The sequence below is a fragment of the Lycorma delicatula genome, chromosome 4 (genome assembly GCF_047948215.1).
Source record: "Lycorma delicatula isolate Av1 chromosome 4, ASM4794821v1, whole genome shotgun sequence".
In the NCBI taxonomy this organism is placed as follows: domain Eukaryota; kingdom Metazoa; phylum Arthropoda; class Insecta; order Hemiptera; family Fulgoridae; genus Lycorma; species Lycorma delicatula.
Window position 1 is genome coordinate 151083799 of NC_134458.1, and position 26811 is coordinate 151110609.

At 27.7% G+C, this 26811-nt stretch overlaps 1 protein-coding gene across 5 annotated transcripts in view; it reads left to right on the forward strand.

Moving 5' to 3' along the window:
• Sarm (sterile alpha and armadillo motif) overlaps positions 1 to 26811 on the forward strand; it is a 297807-nt gene that overhangs the window by 218300 nt on the left and 52696 nt on the right. For all 5 annotated transcript variants that reach the window (XM_075364376.1, XM_075364378.1, XM_075364381.1 and 2 more), the window contains exons 3-4: positions 2313 to 2637; positions 7034 to 7215. In XM_075364376.1, the coding sequence (XP_075220491.1) occupies positions 2313 to 2637; positions 7034 to 7215 (507 nt within the window). The remainder of the gene's footprint in view (positions 1 to 2312; positions 2638 to 7033; positions 7216 to 26811) is intronic.

The window sequence follows — 26811 nt, forward strand, 5'->3', positions numbered from 1 at the left end:
CGTTAATATGTTTGTTTTTTATTTTTAATACCTAGTTTCACAATTAATCATTTTTATTTTTATGCGTTAAATTTTCTTATAAGTGTTTTTAATTTTTCGTTGTATTTATTTTAACGTTAAAAATGTATACTGATCTTAAATAATTAAACATTAATTATTGCATTTTTAATATAATAAGAAAATTTAATTATTTCTTTTGTAATTCTATTTAATATAATCCGAATTTTTTGCTAATAGAAACAAACGTAGTTTTTAATTAGTTCGATTCACCATTTGGGAGAAGCAATCTGATTACTTTAAAGATTACAAATCTTTAGAATAGGAGGCATAAGAAATGCATTCCTAAATTATTATGCAAATGTACTTCTCAATTTAAGTTTATAACCGTATAAAAACTATGTTTTTTCATATTTCCTTCGCATCCTATACCATACTCTAATTTTCATTTTTGAGTAATCGTTCCTTCCTTTGTCTTTTATTTATTCTTTCTGTAAGATTCGGTTAAATTCTTATTCTTTACTGTCATCCACAAGGACTAGTGATATTCTTCCTTCATTTTTTGTTTGTTTGGTATTCTATTATTTTGATTAACTGAATTAACACCTTTTGCTATACTTAATGCACTTGGCATAAATAGCAAAAAAAAAAAAAATACAAGTTACCATAGTTAATTTTACTGTAAATAAAATTGGGTAGTGCGCCTGATATTACTATAAATGCATTAGTACTTCTTTTATCCAGTAAAATGCAGTCAATTTTAAATTGTCTTATGAATATAAGGTTGTTGAATAACCAAATTTTGTCGATAAAATTTATATTAAAAGAAAAATCAGGAATAAAAAAAAAGTAATCGAAAATTTTTACCATTTTTTTTTTTTAAATTTATAATTCGCTGTTATTACAAAGTAATACTATTGATTTCAGAAGAATGGAACATACATTTTTTCTGTATATGTAGGCATGATTATATAAAAAAGGTGAAGCCAGAATTTTTTTTAACATATCTTTGGTTATCAGAGCCTGGATTTGTTAAATTTGTAATATTCATACTGAGAACTTTCACTTAATACTATATTTTAACATGAAAAATAAAAATAAATTGAAACCTTAAACCGGTTGATTGCATTTAAAAAAATATATAATATGTTTGAAATCGCATTATTATTTCTGTTTCTCCGAAAATATTTATAGTTAATGCGTACAAAATTTTTTATTTCAAGATTGAGCGGTTATCATTCACTTTCTGACTTGTAGATAAGCGGAGGTACGGACAGACTTTCGAACGGACAATAATACGTAGTAGTATTGGAGATATTGGGATCAGTTGACGAAAATCAGATGGATTACAGACTGATCCTAGACCTCCAGAGAGGTTATGATGAAAACACGGGGAACTGGTGTACGAGTTGACCCAGTTCCTGATCGGTCAGGCTTGTTTTGAGGTAAACTTGTACGCGCGGACGCTGAGACCCTCTGTTTTAAGGCATACTTGTACGCACGGAAGCTGAAACCCTCTGTGAAATGCGATTATTGCGGGGAGGAGAATATCACAGAATTCACGGTGTTCGTGGACGATGGGTTCCTGCGCCGCAGGGAAGCATGCCGAAGAGAATTTGGTGTGCTTACTCCAGAGAACATCATTGAGACTAAGCTACAGGTCGAACGATCATGGCACGCGGTGTCCATAATGTTGGTTAAGATCATCCGAACCAAGTTGGCGGAAAATGTTCATGGGTGATTACCTCTGAGTCTCCTTTCGGGCATGTTCCCGGCCCCAAGGGCAAGGTTAAAAAAACTACAGGATCCTGATAAGTTCGAGGCCTGGGTGCAGCAATGGAGATGCGGATGGAGACAAGACACATTAGGTGCTGTGATAATACCGTAATGTGGTCCCGGTATCCCGTATTATAGAGGGGGAGAGGTTTTAATTCATAGGCACGCAAGCGAGAGTCTCAGATTATTATGGGGTACAAGACCATATGGTGCCTATAAAAGGTTTTCCTTCATCGACGAAAAAAAGAAAAAAAGTACTGGCGATAGAGTAACTGTGATTTTACTTAACTTCAACAAAAATTAATTTTTATCTTCTAATTTTTTATCGTTAATACATTAAACAAACAAAAAATTAATTTTAAATCTAAATAATAAATTGAGTAGGAGGGAAATAGTTAAGTTGACAGGGAATTTATTTGTTCACGGGCGAATGGCCAAATGTTTAGTTAAGGTGACGATGATATTATGCTTACGTTGTGTTTCTGTTTTATTTAGTTTATTTAGTAATGTCGTTTATTGTTTTATTTTCTTTTTTTTAGATGGTATCAAGCAGTAGCAGTTCAAGCACGACCACCAGCCGTGTAGCGAAATCATCTCAACGTGTTCACGTCTCTTCGAGCGAAATGAAAGCATCATCTATGAAATCCGATCTATCCGAGTTAAAATCAAGTATTAGCGAAATGAAAAATTTATCAACTCTTAATTTAAAAAAATTAAGCAGCGTTGAGGATGTTGCCGGTGAAGGTGGAGGTGGAGGTAATACAAATGAACCTTTAATTACATTTCCGGATCCTGATACACCGCCTCCTGTTACTGGAGGTCAACTTCCGACCACACTTTTACCGCATTCTGGTTCACAAAATGGTACGTAAATCGAACGTTATTTATGTGTGAATTTTATCTTGTTATTCCTAGTTGCCCGTTTATTAAATTAATTCAAAGTATTCGTATTCACAATACTTATTTTACATTAAATGAAATAATCCTAGATCCTTATTATTAATAGAAATCTATTAGTCCTGTACTCATCCTTTTACAAGATTCTGCTCTTAACCATTCGTTTTTTTAAGTGATTTTGAAAAAAGTAAAGAAAAACCTTTTTAGTTTTAAATTCTTTAACCCTTTTAATATTTTTAACATTCTGTAATACATTTTTTTCAAGTTTCAAAATCGTTATTCCTTTTCTTTTTGGTTTTCCACCCAAAAGATATCCAACTATAATTAATTTTGGTTTATTTTTTACTATTTTTTATATTAATTACTAGTTTGTATATTAATTAATAAATAAAATATTTATTTGTTTGATTATCTTTTATTAGATAATGTATTTTTAAAGAACTCTATTGTTGGACAATATATTTGTTGTTGAATTATATAAAAAATAAAATTAGCCACATTTTGTGTTAGATTTTTCACTTAACAAATTTTTTAAATCCCATTTGGTGTGTTATCTCTAATTAGCTTTATTTTCTTAAGAGGGCTTGAAACAAAAGCTATAATGTTTTGATGGAACCTGTTATTTAACTTTTTTTTTTGTGTACTTCGGTTAATGAGTTTTTTTTATAAAAGATTGTATAAAATGAATTTCTTTATATTTTATCGGTTTTTGATCTACACCAAAATATTCTTTTCCAACTTAAAAGTAGTTTTTTTTGGGGATAGTTTCTTTTGAAAATTCCTATAATAGGTAGTTATTACTTGGGAAAATTCAATCAGCTTCGTCCCTTTTTAGGTAGAAATTTCTTTACCACTTAAACTATTCTCTTTTTTTAAATGTATAATAAAGTCATAAAAATTTATGTATAATTTTTTTGTAAATTTTTTTCTTATGAAAGTTTTTAATAATTTTTAATTTTTAATTATTTTTTTTTTACTGTAGTTTTACCCTAATTATTGTTAAACATTTAATCTTTTATTATATTCATAAACGAGAGAGTTTTATTTATGTGAAGTTCTTGTATACGAATATTTCTAGACAATTTTTCACCTAATTGCGTCATATGTTTGGATGACATGTTTCTTACTTGTTTTTTGATTCCAAAACGGCTGTTTTGATTTACATAAAATTAAAATAAATCGATAATAATACGATGTGATATATATATGTATAAAACTTGTAGCGAGTCATTCATAATCAACGCCCAGCAAAAACTACTGAAGATAAATTTATGAAAGTTTGTATATACGTTCTTCTTACGGTGTACGTGCTCACTAAGAAAGGATTTTTTGAAATTCCGAGTTTAAAAGGTTAAAATGGTGAAACAATGAAGTTTACTATTTTTTTTTAATTTATCGGTAATAAATGAAATATCAGCTTGATTTTTTATGTATGTAATCTTTATGTAAATATCTGAAAACTTATTTCTAGATTTTATGGAATTCCGAGTTTAAAGAGTTAAAATGGATTTTTTGATTTTTTTTAAACCCGGCTATTTTTTTTTTATTTTTTTTTATTTTTTCAGTAACAAATAAAGTTATCAAATTGATTTTTTTTGGGTGTAATCTTCATGTGAATATATCTGAAAACAAACTTATACATTTTCTGAAATTCGACCTAAATAGGAGTGAAAAAAGGTAAAAAACATCTGAACAATGATTGCAAATTTTTCCCATTTCCACTGAACGATATATTCACTAGATATGGGCTTGCAAATATTCTTCAGATAAATATCTAAAAACCGTATTCAGGTTTTTTCCGGTTTTTGAATTTCGAATTTTTTAAGCAGTGTGATAGTGTACAGCGCGGCGGCTCCACCAACACAGCCACTGCCAGTTATTGTATGTCGACGTCACAGACTGCACCTACCTCCGGTTACTTAACTAAAAGACATAAAATAAAATAAAAATTGTCTGCGACGTAAGTAACCATATAGAGAGGACGAAGCAGCGACAGGGATGCTAGTTGATTATAAAAATATAACTTAAAGAAAATAATTTGCGGACATAATCCTCAGATTTTTTTTTATTATTCAGAAAACTAAAATCGTTTAAAACTCATTTAAAATTTTTTTTAGAGTAAGTCTAAAACTTACTTTGGCTATAAAATAATAGTATTTAAAATATGAAATTCAAAAATATATATTTTTCTATTATTCTATTATAATATTTATTCGTGAGAAATAGTATTATAAAAATTAAATATATTTCAATTTATTAAAAATTATTAAGAAAAATAAAATAAAAGAAAAATTTTGAAAAATAATACATTTTTACTTCATTTGTTACGTTATCATTTTTATTTTTGGGGGCTCTCTTTGGAATAATTCTTTTTTTTTGTACGGATTCGCAACCTTGAAAATGTAACCCATTTTACTGCTCTTAGATTAAGCGATTATTTTGTAAATAATTTTTTTATTTTTTATTATTTTTACTTTCGTATAATAAAGATTATTTTTTTAAGTGTTTAATAATTTTTATTTATAGTGTAATCATTCATTAAATGTCCTTGTATACAATGGTTATATTATTACATGAGAAGATTTAATAACTCTATCTAGATGAGGGATTTTAAACTGTGGCATGTTGTGTTTCTGTCCGGTTTTATTCTGATGAATATTTTGAATTTTATCCTGTTTGTACTCTTAATCTGCTTAAAAATTATTTTTAGAGACCTTACTTGTTCTTATATAAGTTTAATTGGTTTTTATTTTATTATTTTTAAATGATACTGTCTCGTCACTAACTCTTGACTGTCGAGTTAAAGCAGTGTAAATGACAAATTGTTTCGCAAAAAAGAGGAATACATTATTTTTTTTGTTTCGTACTAATTATTCCAATCTTTTTTATGGCTGCAACGAATGTAAAGTACCTCAAGCATAAGTCACAACAATCGGTGTTTCTTTTTCTGAGAGTATTGATGTCTATTATAGAGTCAGTACGAGTGGTGAGAACAATAAGTGAAACTGTCAATATCACTTCCATTTGGTGGGTTTGGCGAAACAGATACATGGCTGTACATTAGATTGGTTGTAGAAGGAAAACCGCTTCATCCTACACATTTGTTAGTAAACCTGAATGGTACGCTTGTGATTCTTGAAAAATAGTTATGTCATTAATGTTAGTTAGTTGGGACTCATCATTTACAACCGCTACGGTTATATTAAATTATTTATCAAACATACACGATATGTTTATCACTTCACAAAACGGTGATTTAAATTTAACTCTAACGATCAAAGTATTATTTTAATATGAAAATTCAGATTTAATAAAATTCAAGTTTAATAATTAGGTTAATATAAGTAACAATTAAACACCTTAAATAAACAAAAAAATTACTTTCAAAAGCGTTGATAAAAATTTTGTATTTAAACTTTAGATGGTGATTTCGATTATAAAACCATCATCATCAGCTGATATTGAAAAAAGTATAAAAAATTTTGAGAAAATAAATAAATAGATGAAAACGTAAAAATTAATAATAATTATAATAAATATTAATTGATAAATAAATTTACGAATTACTAAAAATAAAAGTATTTTAAGCATGATTAATAGAAGAGAAAAAGTATAAATAATAGCATGTCATCGATTTAGGCAACCTAGTACAAATAGTAATCTAATTTTAGGTTTTAAATAAACAGTTTTTGAGCATAATATTTTTTTATTTAAATTCTTTTATTTATTTATTTTTTTATTTAAACACATTTATTTCTTTTATACGTCTTTGTAAGTATTGAAAGATTATCTTTTTTGCCTAGAAATAAATACGGGTAATTTTAATTTTACAAATTATTATGCAGTTGTTATAAATTGGTTAATATTTTTTATTAATTATTTTTAAATGTATGTGCACACATATTGTCCGGATTATGGAAAGAATAAGAATTTAATAGTTCTAAAAATCTACTTTTTAGTAAGAAAGATCTTTCATGCTATTTGGATTTTATAGCAATGGTAATTATCAGCATTACGGGAAAGAGTACAGTAAAAGGAAAACAAATTTCTGTTTAACTGACCATCCTTTTAATTTTTATTTAGATGTATAAATTTTGAAAAAAATTAAACGCTATTCGTGTTTAACTACCAAATACTCTTATATCCAAAGAAGTTTTATTATACTGTTTGTTAGATAAATATTTGAATTGAACAAGCTTTTCTAAGAAATATCAAAATAGGTAGTGAAAATACATGCTGTATTATACATACATACATACTATAATACTGTTTGACCAGTTGTTTCAAAACAATTTTCTTTTTTTTTAATCTTTAGAGATTATTCTTTTTCATTATTACAATAATATTTTTCTTTTTCTTACAGGTTTATCAAATATTAATACAGGTTTAGCAGTAACAAGTAATTCATCAGCTATAAGTAGTTCAGCGGAAACAACATCGGAAACTGTTAAATTTGAACAGAAAAGAGTTAAAGTCGTTACTGAAGAACTTAGTAGGCTTGATGTAGACGGTGTCACAGCTGAAAAGGCATTAAATATGATGCAGGTATGTCTTTATCTATTTGCACGTTAATCATTACTATTATATTTGTTAATAGATTTATTATAAGATTGCTTTGCTTGTTAGTTTTGGTTTCTTAAATTTGTTTCCTTCTTTTTATATCGAAAATACTTCCATTTTTGGTTAATTTCTAAATCGATGAGTTGATATATATCTGCTGAACGTTTTTAATTAGTTATTTAACTATGCAATTGTAAAAATGTACAAATATTTTATTCGCTTCTGTACATAATCATTATATGTAACATAGAGATTAGGAATCTGGATCAAAAGTAATTGCTTCACCATTTACGTTACGGTAGAATATTGCAGTATAGGCTACTTTACAGTAATACTATATATGAAATAAATTATACTTCAGTATTGAGAAAGGAACTGATCTTTATCTTTTATATTGGGTGATACTTAGCTTATGATGTCAGTGTTCGACTTTTTTTAAATATCGATACTATAAAGTATCGATATTGATTACTTAGAAATTTTTTGACGACAATTAAAATTCGCCAGCGCAGATAAAATTGCGAATATAATATTATATATATGTATACACTCAAAAATGCATATGTTAATAAAGCATGCTTATAAAAAAAAAATATTTTTAGTAATATTTTTTTAATATAAATTTAATTTAATTGTGAAAGAAAGGAAACTTAAAATATTTTGTATTGTAATGTATAAATAAAAAATAAACTTATTTTAATTAAAATAGCAGATAATTTAAATGTGAAATATTTATAGAGCTTTATATGCCAGTAGCAGTAAACATTAATAATTTTAAATCATTATTTACCGATTGGCCGTAAAACTTTATTCCGGTTCTTTTTTAGAAATTTATATAACGTCACAGTACAGTTTCTAATGATAAAGAATTCTGAAAAAGAAATATTTTCCCTAATAGTTTTGAAAATATCAAATTCATGTATCATTAATTGCATCGCGGATTTAAAAAAAAAATATGTATATAGTTTTTATAAAATTATGGAAAACGGTTACGTTACCAACATTTTAAAAGTTAAATAGCTTTTGGTAAAATTGGGTGAAGTTTCTTTATTTAATGTTTGAGACTTTGTTTATTTATTTATTTTTTAATCGGCAGTACTAAAAGAAAACTTTACTGCGTTGAAGTAAGACTACTTTTCCAGAAAACCCTAGAACTTTATGTTTAAAAGTCAGTGATTTTGCTAATTGAGCTAAATCGGTGAAACCATTTGACCTAATCATGACGTTATATACTTAAGTAAAATATACTAATACTACCGGTGACGTAATGGTTAGTTAGTTCGTATAGGTTGATACTAGGTTTACAACTAAATCATATGATCTGTGGTTGAATTCCCGGTAAGGATTTTCCATTTTTTGTCAATTATTTAATCAGTACCATAGTACTTATTAAAATTCATAATAAAAACCTAAAAAAATGCGGTTGCCCATTTTGGAACACCTCTAAGAAAAAACATTCCAGAATAAAGAAGTTTGCCTGTGAAATCTTTTTATCTAATATTTACATCATTTTATTTTAAAATTAATTCAAATATGTATAATTGTTTTGGAAATCTTGTTCTAAATATTTTATCGGGAAATAATTTTAAAATAAATACCCAGTTTTCTCCTTTTTTTTTAAAGGAATGGTAAAAGGACTGGGTTTCATGGAATAAGTGTATTTTGATTTATTTTCTCTACTGCAGTTAACTTAACTTTAAATATTCTTAATTCCTTCATAAATCTATTCTAGTCGAATTATATTTGAATCTTAATAAATCGTTTTATTAATAAATGTAAAAAAATATATTTATTCAATTCCTAAATCAGTTTTCTGTTCCTTTCTAATTTAATTTCATTCTATAAATTTTACCGTTCAAGAAAAGTAACCGTTTTTTAAACTTTTCAACTTTACTCGACCTTTCATCCACTTAGAAATGGCAAAAAAAAAAAATCTAAAACTTACGTCTGCTAACTAATCTTTTAACACCATTGTTCAGAAATATATTTAAATTTATCTATTTCAGTCATGAATGGGTATTTTAACTAGTTTTAGGTAGCTGAACAGGAAAATTTTGTAATAACGAGGAAAAATCATTATTACTTCGCGGATTGATATTTTTAAACAAAAATGTGGTTAAACATTTCGAATTAATTCCGATGATATATATATTGTAAGGCTTGCCCAGACAATGATTAGTCACTGTCTTATAAATATCAGTCGACAATTTAGTCTCTTGTAATCTGTTATTACTATAGCTACAGTAGTTTTTGCACTCCGCACTAGTTATTTAATTTTTTTTTCATATACCACTTCATCCCCATCGTAAAAATGATTACTTCTTACTAATATGTACATTTCCTTTACATTAAAAAATGTATTTTATACTGGACGAATTGTTCCAAATTTATTATCGTCCAAATAAAAATAAAAAAATTAAAATGCCGTAGTATGACGAATGAGTTACGGATAACATTTATGAAATTTTGAAAGAGAAGCTACAAAAATATACAGATTGATCGTTTGAGGTTTTTAATAAAATCTGAAACGATCTTCCATTACTTGGAGAAAGGTTGATAGTTGGAACAAAAGTGGCCAAATTTGGTAGTGACAGTAAAAGTAAATATATAGATCCTGGGAAATATTTTTAGTTTATATATATCTTTTTTAAATTGCTAGTGTTGCACATAGTTGTTTTAAAAACAGTAATAGTTTTGATTAATTTCTTTAGTTTTTTTTTCTTTTGAAGAAGAATTCTGATAATGAAGTGAAATTGTAAAAAATTAACTTAAAACTGTTTTGAAAATAAAATAATATCGCCCTCCATTTTTTACGGTAATCATGAAGTAAGCTTCAAACCCATCGGCAAAGATAAAAACACAAATAATATAGTATTTTTCGTAGACATGAGATCATGGAAAAAACTAGATTTATACTTAAAAGAGAAGAGCAGTTTAAATAACATTATTTTTATAATAATTAATTTTAAATTTAGATGGAAAAATGTATGTAATATAATATAAAATTTTATTCCTAAATCATGAAATTTTTAGATTACAACGACAATTGTTTTTACACTTGTTATTAGTATTATTATTATTCCACAGATAAGATACGGAAAATATATTTATTAATTTCAGTATATCATTTATCAGAAATCGTTATCTACTTTGAACATTATTTTTTTGTCGGTTTGTATAAGTAGTAAAATTTTATTCATTTCAAATTATTATTATTGTATATCATACAAGTGAAGTAAAGTGTAACGTAAACGTTGCGATGGACGATTCAGTTCAAAAAGGATGCAAAAAATATTCATTATTAAAAGAATCAGTGGAGGATATATCAGTAGAGGTAAAATTATAATAGATTTTTTTTTTTAAAGAGTTGAATTATTAAATACTCCATAGTAGTTGAAATTTTCGAAAAAAAAATTGTGTATAAAATTATATAGACAATTTGAAATATACATAGGTATTTTTACCTTAGAAATTGCGCCTTTTGTTTTATCTAAAACTTTAAGGAAATTTAAATATTCAATGCACCCGAATATTTTGGTCTATAAGTTGTGATTTAGTTCCATATTATTATTATTAGTAAATTCTTTTCTTTTCTTTTAAGCCCATATTTGGATCATTTTAGACATCATTGAACATTAGAACATTTAAAACAATTGTTAAAATTTGAAGTAATGCCTACTTAAGTAATTTTCCTTTACATAGAAAGCCTTTTTTTTATCTAAATAACTCTACGTAATCGCAGTACTAAATCGTCTGCTCTGATAAATCTATTTAACAAATATAAAGAATTCTGTTTCACTTTGAAGTATCTTAATCTAAGCTAATCTTGTCATTGTTATTAAATATGTATAATTCTAACGTGCATTCCTGATAATAATGTAATATTATATTCTTTATCTTTTTGCAAGATTCAGGAGTTGTCAGCATATATAAATGATTGCTGTTCATTGTTTGACACTTATAATTATGAATCATGTATACCTGATATTAATAAATGTAACATTGTAATTTTTCCTTATGTTTATATGTTAAAAGTTACCATTTTTAACCTTCGATAAAAAAAATGTAATTTATACCTAAATAAATAACAGTATTAATTTTTGTTAAATTAGACAGTAGAACTTCAGCGTAATACAGGACACTCTTTCACCCTGCCCTGCAACAATAATTTTTCTATTTTTCTATTGTTTTTATGTAATATATATCAAATTAAAAGCTTTTTTCTTTCTTTATAAGTTTTTTAACCGTAATAGGATTTTTTTACATGATTTTCCACATCCTACTTTTAATGTATAATATATTCGGAAATTACAAATTATTTTTTATTAATTACTTAAATTGATAAATTCAAAATTCTAAAAACAAACCGTTTATAAAATAATTTTTAGGTGCTATTTTTGATTGTTAGATAGTTTAAACAGTCGTTATCAGTAGATACTTGGAAATTAGTAAATAAAATCGACTAAACACTTAGAAAAATTTATAAAATAATTACGAGTAATATTTATGAAACTTTAAAATAAAAATTAATATTTTATATGATTTTAAAAATAAAAATAATTGTTGACTATAAAACGCAGTAGTGCAATTTTAATTAACACTAATCGAAAGCGAAAAGTAGAGAAATATTGATAACAATTCCTCACTTTCCGCTTTCTACTGAGATTGTGTAAAACGATACCGCATAGTTTTTAAAGAACAATTAATTTTTATTTTATTAACAGATTTATAACTCTTTTTTAAATGTTTAATAAGAATTATTTATTTAAATTTTAATCATTATTATCTTTTTTCTCTTAATTTTCGTTGTGTTTAGGTTTTTATTTGTAAGATATTAAATTCCTAGTATCTATTGATTATAATTGTTTAACAATTGAAATATTTTTTTCCTCAATAACAGTTTACTCTTTCTTTGAATCTGATTTCATTTATTCATTATACTGTTTTATTTTCTTAATAATTATTATAAATATTTATTATTTATATATATTTTAATATAAATTTCAACCAGTCTTTTTTTATTAACTTTATATTTCGTGACACTGTTCTGATTGAGATCAGTACGGTTTTTTCGTGATACTTTCAGACAAATTTTATATCAATTCCTTAAATTATCTGTCGGAATATTACATACAAAATTTCTGATGTAATCGATATCATTTTTAATTAGTATGTACCGATCTACCTAAGTTATCGATTCAAATAGGTTTATTAATAACTTGATATATTATAATTTCGAATTAGATTCCAGGTGAGATTCATTATCTTTATTTATAATTTGCGAGCTAAAAAAAAGTGTAATTCTATCATTGATAAAGGATGTAGTAAAATGGATAATTGATAGCCCAGTTGTTTTACTTCCATTTTTTCAGATATCTAATTTATGAGATTATTTCAACATTTCATGATACAAATTGACAGCTGTCCTCTTATCATGCACTGTTTTAGATAACTTATTCTTACTTGTATATATGAGAATAAGATATATTTACACGGGTAATATCGTATATTGCATGCAAAATAATTTTTTTTTAAATTTATCTAGCATTTTTTCAGGGTGAACTATGTAGAAAAAATAAAAACATAATTGAACAAAAAAATTATTATACCACTGAAACTGAATATTTATTATTTTTTTGAATGCAAATTAAGTTAAGCGACATTTATCTGAAACATCCTGTGACATCATATTGGGAGTGCTATGAATTATAATAATAACAATAATAATTTTATTGTACAATACTTTTATTGTATAACTTATTATGTTATGTATTGTATTGTTAATTAAAAAAAAGGGAAAAAAGCCTTGTGTGGGTATGTTTAGTTTACCTCTTCCTATAGTCTATTATATAAATATTTTGCGTTTTTAATCAGTAAATTTCGTCATAATATAAATTTATTCCAATATTAATATGGTGAAAATCATAAATTATGTAAAAGATTGGCTTTGGTTATAAATAAATTTACATTTTATATAGAATATCATTTTTTTAATGAATAATTATAAAGATTACGCCACGATTTACTTAGTTTGCATGATGTATATTACTATTTTTGTATATATGATATTTATTTTTACTTTTATTATATTAAATTTAAACACTGTAAATAAATATATATATATATGCTGTAGGTTTCAGGTTTTCATACTTTATCAATAGGTTTACTAAACGTTCAATGATTTATTTTTTATTTTTGACCGTTCGAAGCGAGTTAAGAGGTTTTTGTTTTGTTTCGTTAGTCGTTTTAAAAGGAACGAAATGTTTTTTAATGAGTTCTTAATGTAAGAATCTTTGTTATTATTATGTGGAACTACCTTTATGCGTAACAATTATTCATGTAATTTTCCGTTTCAAAATATTGATTGCTGTTTTGTTTTATTCACAATGATGGTGAGATAGAAAGGTACGAGTGAAGAGGCAGTTCACATTTCAAACCTACTAACACGTAGTTTCCCTTCTACTTAAGACGCGACCTACCCCTTCATCGACCCCCAACCAACCCGTCTCTCAGCGGCTACGCGTTAGATACTTCATTATTTACATTTTACCCAATATTTACCCATAAATTAAGTATCTCTCCGAAACCATGTATTTACAATATTAGAAAGATGTAATAGTAGAATTATTTTTTTGACAATCATAATTTGTGATACCGGTGCCCTTGGAAACAATGTTTACGATATTGTTAATATTGCAAGATTATTTTATAATAATCTGATGAAACCTTTTATAACCAATTACTATCAATGATTCTGTTTTGTATTTTATTTTAATTTTCAATTTATTTGTTCGATTTCCTTGTTACATTCTGTTGATTAAATTTGCAAAAAAAAAACATAATATTTGAATGATTTCATACCAGTTTAATGGGATTTATATCGAGAAATTTTGTTTTACTCGGTCCTTCAACGTTTCATTATATAAACAGCAGTGGCAGCTCGTAGCTAAAATTAGTGAGGGTGCTGCTCCAGAAAATTTTTTTCTGGGCTTTTTCAAGGCCCTGGTTAAAGTTTTCTGTAAAATAAAAGAACCGAAAAAATGAATCAAATTAAATAGCACATACGTTTTGGATACAGTTTTGGATACTGTTTTGCATCCAGTTTTGGATACATTTTTGTAAATGGTTTTTTACTGTTTATACTGTTATTCATTATTACCTAGTGTAAAGTTGTTTAATTTAAGAAGAGACAAACCAGATCATATTTATTAAATACAGAGTTTTTAAAACGTACAAGTTTTCATTCGCTTTTTTGGACTATCTTCAGTAATTCGTGTTAACTGTAAAATCTTTGGTATTTCCAACAAAAGAGACAGTTGTAAACAAAATAAAAGGTTTTATAAACTGGTATTTAAAAGCAAATTGTTGTGAACAAATGGAAACTGTTCTTATTTTGGATATATATATAAACTGTACCTAAATTGTTAATTGTAATGGTCTTTAGGTACCGTTTAATTAAAGGTAGCTTTATACCGTTTGCACTTATTGTTACTTTTACATCTTTCAATTTTCAGAAGTTACTTCCCAAGATGTTCCAAGTTTTGTGGAGCCTCAGTTAATATATTTATTAGATAGCATATTTATTATTACCAGATAATAATAACTATTGGTTTACTTCTTACCCAGGATCATCAATACATTATCTGTTTATGGCATATTTTATTTTTTAAAAACGCTATTAGAATGTGTTTAGAAGAAACAGTGATAAAACTATTTATCAGTTTGACTAACAAATAGTTTTATTTGTATTCATTTTTATAGGTATAGTCTAATAAAATTTATTTGATGAAAAAGCATTTTATTATAAAATTACTTTTCTTTTTAAATGTTTGTTGTGTACTGATAATTTAAGTTAACTACAGTAACTGGGACGTATCATCAAAATTGCCATAAGTACGTTTGAGTTATTTCTTTTCTCAAGCAATATACGTGAATATACGCTAAACAGGGTAGGAAAATAAAATTGGCATGTCAGGCATAACATCCGTTTTGCTTGCGGTAGCAGGAAGGAAGAAACATGATATACGGTAGTGAATCATATACACTAGATTTTATGTTCCTTAACCGCTTATCATATGAATAGCATGACACCATTACATTCCATTAGAAGGTTTTATGGGTTTTATGTATATGGTGCTCAGTTATATATTAAGTTTTTAAAAACAAAAAAATAAATAAATAAAAATGTTAATGTTACTAGATTACAGCGATGTAAAATTAAACAAACAGTATGAATCCCATTATTCAATATTCAATATTTACATTTCAATATTGATCTCCTTTTCATTTAACCCTTCTATCATCATCTGGTGTTTTGCTTATCGGCTGACATTTACGCCACCGCTGTATCCATTTCTAACTCGAGCCTTCTTCTTCGTCCCCTTCTAGTTTCCAATCTTTACTTCATCTATTAACTTCATCCTTCTTCTTCCTCACTTCCTTTTTTCTGCTATTGACTCTTCCGATGCAGTTGTTAAGATACCAGTTCCTTTAATCACATATCTTTTCTTTTATGTACTTCTCGCGTAAGTGTTCTTTCTTCTTTAATCCTGTTCATTTCCACACTTTATCTGTCCATCTTACTCTATCCTTCTTCATACCCACATCTCAAAAGCCTCAATCCAGTTTTCGCCTTCTTCCTCATCGTCTGTACTTCACTTTCATAAATAGCATTTGGCTAACCTCTTCCTTACTCTAAGTTCAGACTTTTACTATATAGTAATTTCTTCTTCTTTCTAAAGGCTTACTTTGCCATCGCTAACCTTTCTTTTATTTCCATAATTTCAGTCTTGTCACCATAGTACCCAAATATTTATATTTTTTTATTTTTTCTATTCTTTCTTCACGCGTTCTTATTATTAAATCCTCTTTATTGTTTACTTCCATTATTTTAGTTTTTCCTATGCTTGTTTTCATTCCTTCCTGCAGGACTGTTAACAATATTGGAAGCGCGTGCGTGCGCTTCCAATTATCTAGTTGATTTCAATTTACTGTAGTAGATTTATCTTTTACAGAATGGATCAGTTTTCAGTCTTACAGTACTAGATACAGTCTTCAGTTCAAGTCTTTCAGACTTGCAAATATCTATACTTTTTGGTTTCTTCTTTGCAGTTCTAAAGCGGGCTATACATATAAGAACCTGGATCTTCAAACTATGTTCGTCTGAAACAAATTCCCTTTTGTTTCCCCGTAGGTAAATGCTAACCATCTGGGTTTTGTTGAACGAACTTTGTCTTCCGTCCATTCGGATTAATTTTTGTTCGGTCCGTCGATAATTTTTGTTGGGTGAACCGCGTTCGCCATATATGTGTAGGGAACGAACCGTAGTTCGTCACAAGTCAGTCTCTGCTGCCTTCTTGGACGGTGTATTTCACAATGTCAGACAACCCAAGTTTTCACTAACAGATTCAGTGCAGCAACAAAATAAATTATACCTGTAAATTTACAATTAATTTTTTTTGTTTGGAGTCTTCATCTTTTTTTACGAATTTTATCAAAGCCCATGTCTGCAGAAAGTTAAAAGTGATTACTACAAGGACGGGACAAGGCGAGAAGAGGGATTAAATTTTATTTAATCCGTGAAATAATTCCAAATGCGGATTTAAATTTCTAGAAATACTGAAACAGATTTTCCGTTGGAATTTAGAAAGATGGAGTCAATTAAGTCTGGTTCGTCTGAGGAAACCGTACATATAAACCAAAATTATGGTCGTATGAGATGTTGTCATTGATATTGAACTATTTTTAAGAAAAAAAATCGAACCTTTTCGGGCAAAGATCGTCATTTTTATTTAATTATGTAAGGAAAAAACACGGTTCGCCGGTTAAGTTCGGAAAATTAGGATTTCGAACATAGCTCCATGAAGCATCAGATTTTTTTTATATTGATTCGTTCAGGAAGTATTTTAGCATAATTTTTAATTAAAAAAAACTTTCGTATGGAACTTCTAATGTGAGTTGTAAAAAAAAAGAGTTGATAACTTGAGTAACGCTGGACAATTCAACTAATTTTATATCGTTTGACCTATATTAGATATAACGATTCTTTATTAAACACATATTAACTCAACGAAAAGTGTAGGATGAACTTGTTAAATTATGATCCTTCATTCTATTTAATATTCCGTAAATGCTAAAAAGTGAGTTTTTTACAATAAAAAAACAAATAAAAAATGTACGATTATATTACTTTCATAGTAATGTAATATTATTATTTTTATTATTAAATAGTTTATCTTTGAATAATGAAAGACTTGAAGAAATTCTGTTAGTATACTTGGGTCAAGGTTATCGCATGCTATAGTTTTCCTTGTGGTTTAGCCAAAGGGGAAGGGGTTTACAATCGATATTGCTTAAAGCACAGTATGTGTTGAATCGAGTTTCGTACTACTTCCATGGTAGCAGAGGAAAATGTAAGGGGTTTCATTCGTTCGGGCGCTAAGGCGCCGGTATGGCGCAACGTGTTAATCTGTTTAGGCGTTTATTTACCAGTTGTAAATTAAATGGGAAAAATTTTACAAAAGGATTTATACAAGAAAACAATAATGTTAAGGCAAGTCATTATTATTTAATCACTATCGTTAATTTTATGTTTTACGGTGTGGTTTTAATTTACAAATTAAAAAAATAATTGTACGTTCTATGAATTTTTACGAATTGATAAATAAATAAATAATCCTGTTATTATGTTAAAAAATGTTTGTTATTTAATTGATTAACTGATTTGGGGGTTATATTAAGCCCCATATAATTAGAAAAAAAAATCATTATTTATTTTTCATCCGTATATTTTTATAACTTGATTGTTTTTGAAGTTTCACTATATCTGTTTATTCAATTGATTTAAAAATTAAAATATAGCTTATTTTATATCATAATTAAATTAATAGATACAAATATAATTTTTACTTCTTTATACGAAGTAAAGGATATTGTGATCACAAAAAATGTCGGTTTTCAGATTTCAACGGAAATATTCATTTTAACCATCCCTGAATCCATTTTAACTTGTTTCGGCGTGACGTCTGTACGTACGTATGTATCTCCGCATAACTAAAAAACGATTAGGTTGTTGAAATTTCAGATTTAGGACTGTTGTAACATCTGGTTGTGCACTTCCCCTTTTGATTGCAATCGACTGAACGAAAAGTATCCAATAACCTCAAAATCCAAAAACAAAATTAGATTTTGGACTTTTTTTAACTGCTAAAAGCTTTTTAAAATCAACCTGACTTCGCAGTTGTAAAAACTATAAAGGGATTTCTAATAAAATCGTTTCGTTTTTTTACGTATTACTTTCAGGGTTTTTTTTATTAATATTCTTTGTTCTGTTTAAACATTTTTTTAATCAAACATTCTCCAGTTTTTTTTTGGCAGTTTTTCTTATTAGATACTATTTGATTTAGAAATCATTATTTTTGTAAATTAAAAAACATCGTTAAGGTGGTTTTTGGAAGCGTAAAGTTAACATAATTTTAACAAATAACCAATAATATAAAATGAAAGAAAGAGGTAATTCAAATTTTAATTCGTTTAATGTAACCGGTAACTTAGAGGTGTTTCTCCTTTATATCATTATATAACGGAGGAACAGAGAACAATATATTAGATTAAAAAAAAACAAACCTTTTATCATCATATGGTTACCTACGTTCAAGCAGGTCCTTTGCACCATATGTGTTTCCATTCTCCTCTATTCATAGGTAAACTTCTGAGTTGCTGAGACCATCCATTTTCTTTTAGATCGTCTGTAAGCTTAGCATTTCCGATATTTCTTTTTGCATCTTCTACTAGTCCTTATCCTCTCTCTTGATGTACTATAGCCCAGCCAATTAGTTTATAATGATATATATATATATATATATATATATATTTCCCCTTTTGTAAATAAGTAATTCAACACATAAACTTCAAGCATGTGCATGGAAAAATGCCAAGTCTGATTGGACTGATTGGAATTTGAACCCAGTATCTGAAGGATGAAAGGCTGAGAGCACACTGCCACTCCGTCATGAAAATCGACGACATGTTTATTTGAATAATGCGTATTTATTTGTTGTGTTAGTAAATATATGCACTAATTATATATATATATTACGAAGTTTGACTTATACCTCCACCATATGTTGTGTATACATTCTGTATTACGTAGCTGGAGAGATTTTTTAATGTATTTTATTTAGTTTGAAGTCTTATAACCATATGCGATTTGAAGTAAAACTCTTTTAAATCTGTATATTGTATGTAAAAGAAATATTTATTATTTTTTTTAAATTATTGACATTTTTAGACATACTAAAACGTACATTTTACTCTGTAATTGCAAATAGAAAAAAAAACGTAATTTAAAAAAAAATAAATTATCATTTCTAATTTTTTGTTTATTGCATTGACAACTTAAGTAAAATCGATATAATATGTTTTCAAAATCGTTTGTAGAGATTAAAAATATAATATTTATTAACTAATTTTTGAGATAAGGAGGTAAATTAAAAAAAGAAATAATGAAAACTAGGTTTTAATATTTCTTTCTATCGGATTCTAAATTATAATGATTTTATTTATAATATATTTATGATTTTTTTTTTTAATACTTAACATTTGATTATTGCTTTTTTTTATCGTACTATAAAATATTCTAATAAATGTTAAATCTATTAACGTTTTTCTTATTTAAATTCTGAAATAAAACTGTTTAACAACATACTCTGTGGATTATCATCATATTTTATTGCTTCATTTATATTTTATGTTATGATAAAAGTTTAATTAAATACATTGTAATCTTTACACATGCACATTATAAATAAATATCTTCTTTTTTGTTTATTTTTATTTATTTATTTTTTTTAATTCCATATTTTATATATTAATCTCTTTGACTTTTTTAGATTCCCGTGAAAATTATAATACGGTTGTCGTTTTTTTATTAAAGATGCTTGTATAATATTGCAATATAATATATAATGTGCGCAGAACTCTCATTAAACACTATGCTACTTCCAAAAAAGTGGGGATTATTATTTTAAGACTTTATAAGAGATTACGAATAGTATTACCATTTGTGGTGAGAATATCACAATGTTTTTTTTTTCTTTTCGTAACTTATACCTTGTTTATTTATATGTTTTTATAGGTAATAATTGCAGTATTTCCTTTATTAAAATATTAATACTCGTTTCGACTTATTTCTAATAATGATGTTGAAATTCATTAAGTATTGTATTTATTGCTAATACTTTACGGACGTAATAAAATTTTTTATTACTTTACTTTAACGTTACGGTTTAATTTTTTCCATAAAGATAATGTAATTCTAATTCAAGTCTTTATTAAGAGTGTATAGAATTATTAATAATTACAGGTTTTGTGTGGATGTGTGTGCGCGTGCGCGTGTTTTTAATGAATACAGACTACATATTGCATCACATTTTATTTCCATTTTCACAGAAAATTATAGATGTTGGATTAATTGAGAAAACAAATGCCAGGCAATGCCAGGATTTAATATGAGACCAGTTGATTGAGGATTCTAGCTGATAGTTTTTTTGTTTTGTAATGAGAATTTTGTTTAGTTTAATAACTAGTTAAAATCTGTCACATTTTGATATGTTTTGGTTTAATAAATTTCAAAATTCTTTCGTTTGTATTTAGTTTCTGTGGACTGTATTCGTATAATTTTACTCAGAATAAAATTCTGTATAAGTTTTTGTTTAAAACGTTTACGTGTTTATTACGCATTTAACAAAATTACTCCAAACATAAGATGTGTTTTTCGACACCTATCTTTACTTTTACCCCAAATTTCTCGAAAATACTAAAAATAAATTTCTGAGACCTACATTTTTTCAATTTTTCAGATATGATTTTATATAAAGCCACTAAATTTACCTCCTAATTTGTTCCCAAGAATTATAGTTTGTGTTCAACTTTACAGAGGTCGCAAGAAATCAGGACGAAATTTTCGCCAACCGACGCTACCGAAGCGTTTTCGGACCTATGTTTAAATGAATTTTCTTCTTTATTGCTATCAGTAAAATATATCCTGAAAGTTTGTTACATTCTTCGTGAATCACCTGTATAAATAAGCTACGATAAATGTTCAACAGTTAAACATTTTTTATAAATTTAAAAAACTAAATTAATTTTGTTTGTGGCTCTATAATAAACAATGTTTGTTTTAATGTTTTAAAATAGATATTAAAAAATTCGTTTTAATAGTGTGATAAATTTGGATAATATAGATAGGTCTCACAATTGAAAATAGTACTATGAAGTGGTATTATTATCTAAATAATATTAACATGAAGTGATAATTTAAATTAAAAAGCTGCAAATTATTTTTCAAAGGCCTCTAATCTTTTTTGATGAAGATCGGTTGAGTAGTTTTTGAGTTATGCTCAGCTTAAAATCGAAAAAATTGAGTGGGGCTAGTTAGAAGCGTGGTTCGTTATTATGCAAGTTGGAACGTTGACGTTTCTTATCTGTGGTATCTGTTGTTAGCAATATTGTTCGGCGTTTTCGGGTAGCGTTACCTACTTTGAGAGTCATGATGACTTGCTGTGTGTTTGAGTACATAAAATAAAATAACGAAAAGTCGCTCTTCTTGCGTAGAGTTTTTACTTTTGTTTTTCCCCTGTCTTCCATATTTCGTTACCATAAAGCGGTACAAGAATAAATATTCAATTATATATTTTTTTAAATAGTGAATCCTTAATTAAAATTACTCTGTTTTTTTATCTCTACTTTACTTCATTAATTTTTTTAAAATCTATTCTCTAAATTTATATTTTTTCTTAACATTTAATTCCTCATTAATCATCGTTTCTGTCAAATTTAATGTTATAAATTAAATTAATAAATAATTTTTCTAATATTTAAAAATAAATTTAAACAAATGAATATTGAATATAACATTTAAAAAATGTTGAATATGAATGAGGAAGGTAAATAATACATAACATATGGACGAACATTTTCTTCGTCCATATGTTCTACAGGCTAATAAATTTGAGTGCTAGATGATTAAATGTAAAAAAAAAAATTATAATAAAAAACTTTAAAAAATTAAAACTGTCATTTAATATTTTTGAAAAATTTGTAGCTGTTCCCGAACTTACGGATCCTTGTGATAAGAAATTAAAATAATCTTCTCTCAGTAAAAATAATTTATTACTTTTTGTCAGTATTTTTATATTTCGTTTTTGTTGAAAAAAAAAGAAGAAGTATATATACAGAGTACCTCACGAAGAAAAGGAAGTAATTTCAGGGCATGTTATACAAGTGAAAATAAAGAAAAAAGTTTATTTTAAACATGGCTCCGAAAACGCTTTGTTTTCAAGTTATAGTTTTCGAAAATTCCGTCCTGATTTCTGTCCGAGGATAAAATGGAGCCATATTAAAATTATTGCCACTTAATGGATAAATTTGAAGGTTGCGTATGGCTTTTGTTCTGAAAAGTTGAATAAAACCAGTCCTAGAACTATCATTTTAGTAATCTTTGTGAAAGTTAATGTATAACACAAAAAATTGGTGTAATAAAATACAATTTTTTAGATTCGACTTACAATAATTTTTTTTTCAGGCAATTTAAACAAAAGTTATTACTTTTGTTTAAATTGCCTGAAAAAAAAATTAAATTTTTGGAACAATATTTATAAAGGATTTAATTTTGACTAAGTCTATGTAAGAAGCATCAATTGAACACGAAAAGTTTAAGGAATTTATCTTTATTAAAAAACAAAACAGCTGAAATATAGCAAAAAAATGGTATATTATAATTTTAAAACAAGAATTATTTTAATATTGCAAAATATCTAATAACAAAAATAATCATTTCGTGTGGAGCTTCCAGGTTCGAATCCCGGTCAGGCATGGCATTTTTCATACGTTACCAATTTCCACAGGGTTAATGACCGTAGCTGTTCATGCCTGCTCTTTCATTACAAAGAAATTATTTATTGAAAATAAATAAAAAGGAAAATTATAAAGAATAATTATAGTTTAAAGAGTATTGTTTAAATTTCATTGTTATATTAAAAATATTAAAAAACATTTTTTTATTAATAGAATGAGGAAATTTTTATTTTGTAAGTTGGCGTTACTAACAGCTGATTACCAATTGAAATATACTTCGAATTATTATTAAGAAAACATTTAATTTTTAAAATGTTTCTATAATTAAAATTAACAACCGCTTCATATTAGTAGTGGATAAAATCTCTATCGGTTTACAAAGTTTCTAATAAAATTATAGTATTAATATGAACCGAGATACTTTTAAAAGAAAAAAAGTTCTTTTATTAGATTATTTGCCAAACGCCTGGTTTCGCCGTAATCATGTGTAGTAGTAAACTTAAGCTGAGTAATAGGATGAATCATGTATGTTGGCATTCGATTCATTTATTTTTCCTTACTAGAGAATGTGTGTTTCCTATGTATTTAGTGTTTTTATATAGTAACATAAACGTTTTTATTGGAACCTTTTTTATCTAGAATTCCAGTTAACCGGAATTCTTTTTTTATGTTTTTTTGTATGTATAAACATAATTATTAATTTTATTTAATACATAGACATAAACTGTTCATTAATGTATTTAATATATATATACTTAGCCAATAGGCCAAGTGTCCTGGACGTATATAAGTACTGAAATGAGCAAGGTAAAATTCTTTGTACTAATACATACACACACACACAAATATATATATATATATATATAAGAATTCTACCTTGCTCATTTTAAACAAACTCATATGTTCTAATACAAAGATTATGGTAGAGAATGGATCCTACGTTCGATTTCTCTGTCGGCTGTTTACTAAGTAACAAAGCAGGGAAAAAAATATTAATCGTATAGTTCGGGTGGGATTTTACACCCAATTTCAATTTACCTTTTATAGACAAGTAAAGCGTTATTTCGGACGCGTCGATCGGCAAGGGGAAATCACATCATGAAAATGCCTTTATCCAGGTGTAATTTCATATTTTAAAGGTCAGATGTGTGTTTATATATATATATATATATATATATGCGCTTGCGTGTTTATGGGTTAAGCTATTGCAGACGTGTTTCTACAGATAAACTTGAATATAATTCATGTCGTATTGTTCAATAATATGCACGCTATACTTTTCTAGTGCCCGTCTCTAGATGTTACAAACACGCCTTTGTCCTATCATCGCTTGGTATAACGCATTAATGTAATGCCATATTCTTTGTGAATATAACTGCAGTAACCAAATAAGAAAACCAAGTCGGTAGTTATACGGTCGATAGTTTTGTCAAGGCGGTCGATGGTATCTGGGATCACTAGCGCTATTACGTTTATGTACTTTAACACGCGCATGTTCTTTTAACGTGCACAAACACACTAACACACTTTTGTTAATAAATATATACACACAAGTTCACTAGAGTATTCAAATGACCGTGATCGAGGCCAATCTAAAAATAGCTACAAGCAACCAACCGGAGTACAGTGTATTTTTTTTTTTTTACTATCAAAAGGACCGGCACAACTCCAAATTTTAAACGTTTGAATTTTTTGTTTAAATATTAAATACGCTATTTTATTCGTGAAAATATATAAGTATTTATGTATTTATCTTCACTAGTATAATTTAATTACTTAAAATAACATTTTTAACTAATCGCAGATTAAAATTTTCCAGTGCCTCTTTTCTTTTTTTCTCCCTACATTACCGAGCCGGACATCCAATTAAGTATACTCGGCTCGGGGACGTGTCCTTTCTGGATCTTTTAATTGCATGCTTCTAATCTCCGACGGAAGAAACCAGGCCCGGCTATGCCGTTCCCAGCCGCCCCCCTCCGGCGACCGGGTCTCGGTCTTTGCTTTTGCCAGCCTCAAACCGACGGCGCCAGGAGTCCCCGCTCCATCACGGGGACCCACACACCAGGACATGTGAGCCTCATCTTTGGCCACACCGGACGCCTTTAGTTTTCGTCCTTTAATCTGCAATTCTATCGGGGGCACCGAAGAAAGCACGCACAGTGCATCATACGATAAAGTTCGGTACCCCGAAACTACGCCCAGTAGCGACTTCCTATGAGTGCTAGTTAATTTGCTTCTGTTGCGCTTGACATTAACCGCATCGGCCCATACCGGGGCGACGTTATCACCGAGGTGATAACTCGCCTCTTCGACGCACGTGGAATTCCTTGTCCCGCGAAGAGACCTCGCAAGACACGGATTGTTGTTTCCACTCTGTCGCAGATCATGACCACATGACTGGAGTATTTGAGGTGTTTATCCAGTAACACCCCTAGATATTTAGCTCTTTCCACCTCAACAATTGTCTCTCCTCTGAGGCGCAGATTTAATCTTCTGAGAATCCTCCTACCAGTGAAGAGGATACTCATGCATTTGGAAGGAGAGACTTCCAAACTGCTGTTGACGAGCCATTCATTCACTAATTCTAAAGCAACATTCCCCTTGTCCTCCACTTCATCTAAGGTACTGGCCTCCACTAACAGCGAGATGTCGTCCTCACTGCTAATGATAAATATATTTATCATTAGACAAATAATAACAATTTCTTCGGTTGACAGTCAAAAGTTTAAAACAAATTATAAAAATCTTATTTTTAAAGGCTTTAATGAAAAGTTAAAAAAAAAAAAAATGTTATCATTTTCCATATAATTTCGGATTATAAAATTATCTACAAGGAAACATTATTAAGTCTAGTGCCTTTCAAAAACCTCCCCCACACCTATTATATTTCTACTCTTTCACGTTTTAGAAATTGGGGAGATGCTTTTATAAATTTTTTCTTTCATATATTTATTCACGATGTTTCCAAATGGGATTTACGATGATTTTTTTTTTAATAGAAAATATACAGGATTATACATTTCACTAAATTCAACCCTCTTGGAGATATAGAACTTCAATATTTCCATCTTCAAATTCAATTTTTTTAAAAGTTAACGAGAATGAATTCTTTTATTAGACAAACTGCTAAACCATTTTCTCTCAACTTTTATAAAATCGCGTCCTATTAGATTTTCTGGCTACTTGTTATGGCTCTCCTTATATATATATATATATGTGTGTGTGTGTGTATACACATATACTTAGTATTTTTTTTTATTCATTATTATAATTTAAAAATTTAAGAGAATAAATTAATATTTTTTTATCTTTTTCTCCTTTACTACAAAATCGGTTGAAAGTTGGTTAATCAAGATTTTTATATAGTCCTGACCACCGAGAAAATATCCTTTTATATATGTTTTGAAAAATGCCAGAACACAGAACAGGCGAATATTTTTAAAGAATTCATTGGTTACGCTGATTGGTTTCGCAATCTATTGGCAGATACAGTGTTGTTGTCTAGACAATGTCTTCCTCGAAACTGACAGCACTGCACCGTGCGAAAGACGGAAGATAAAAAGAGGATACCGTAACGGGAATTATGTCGCGTAATTGATTTCGTTTAACTATTAATAAATGATAAAAACATAAAATAAAAAAAGAAGAGATATTATCTTAGAATGTCGTGAAATTCTGTGTACAAAAAAAAGGATGCTGTCAATGTAATTTTTATAAACTACGGTT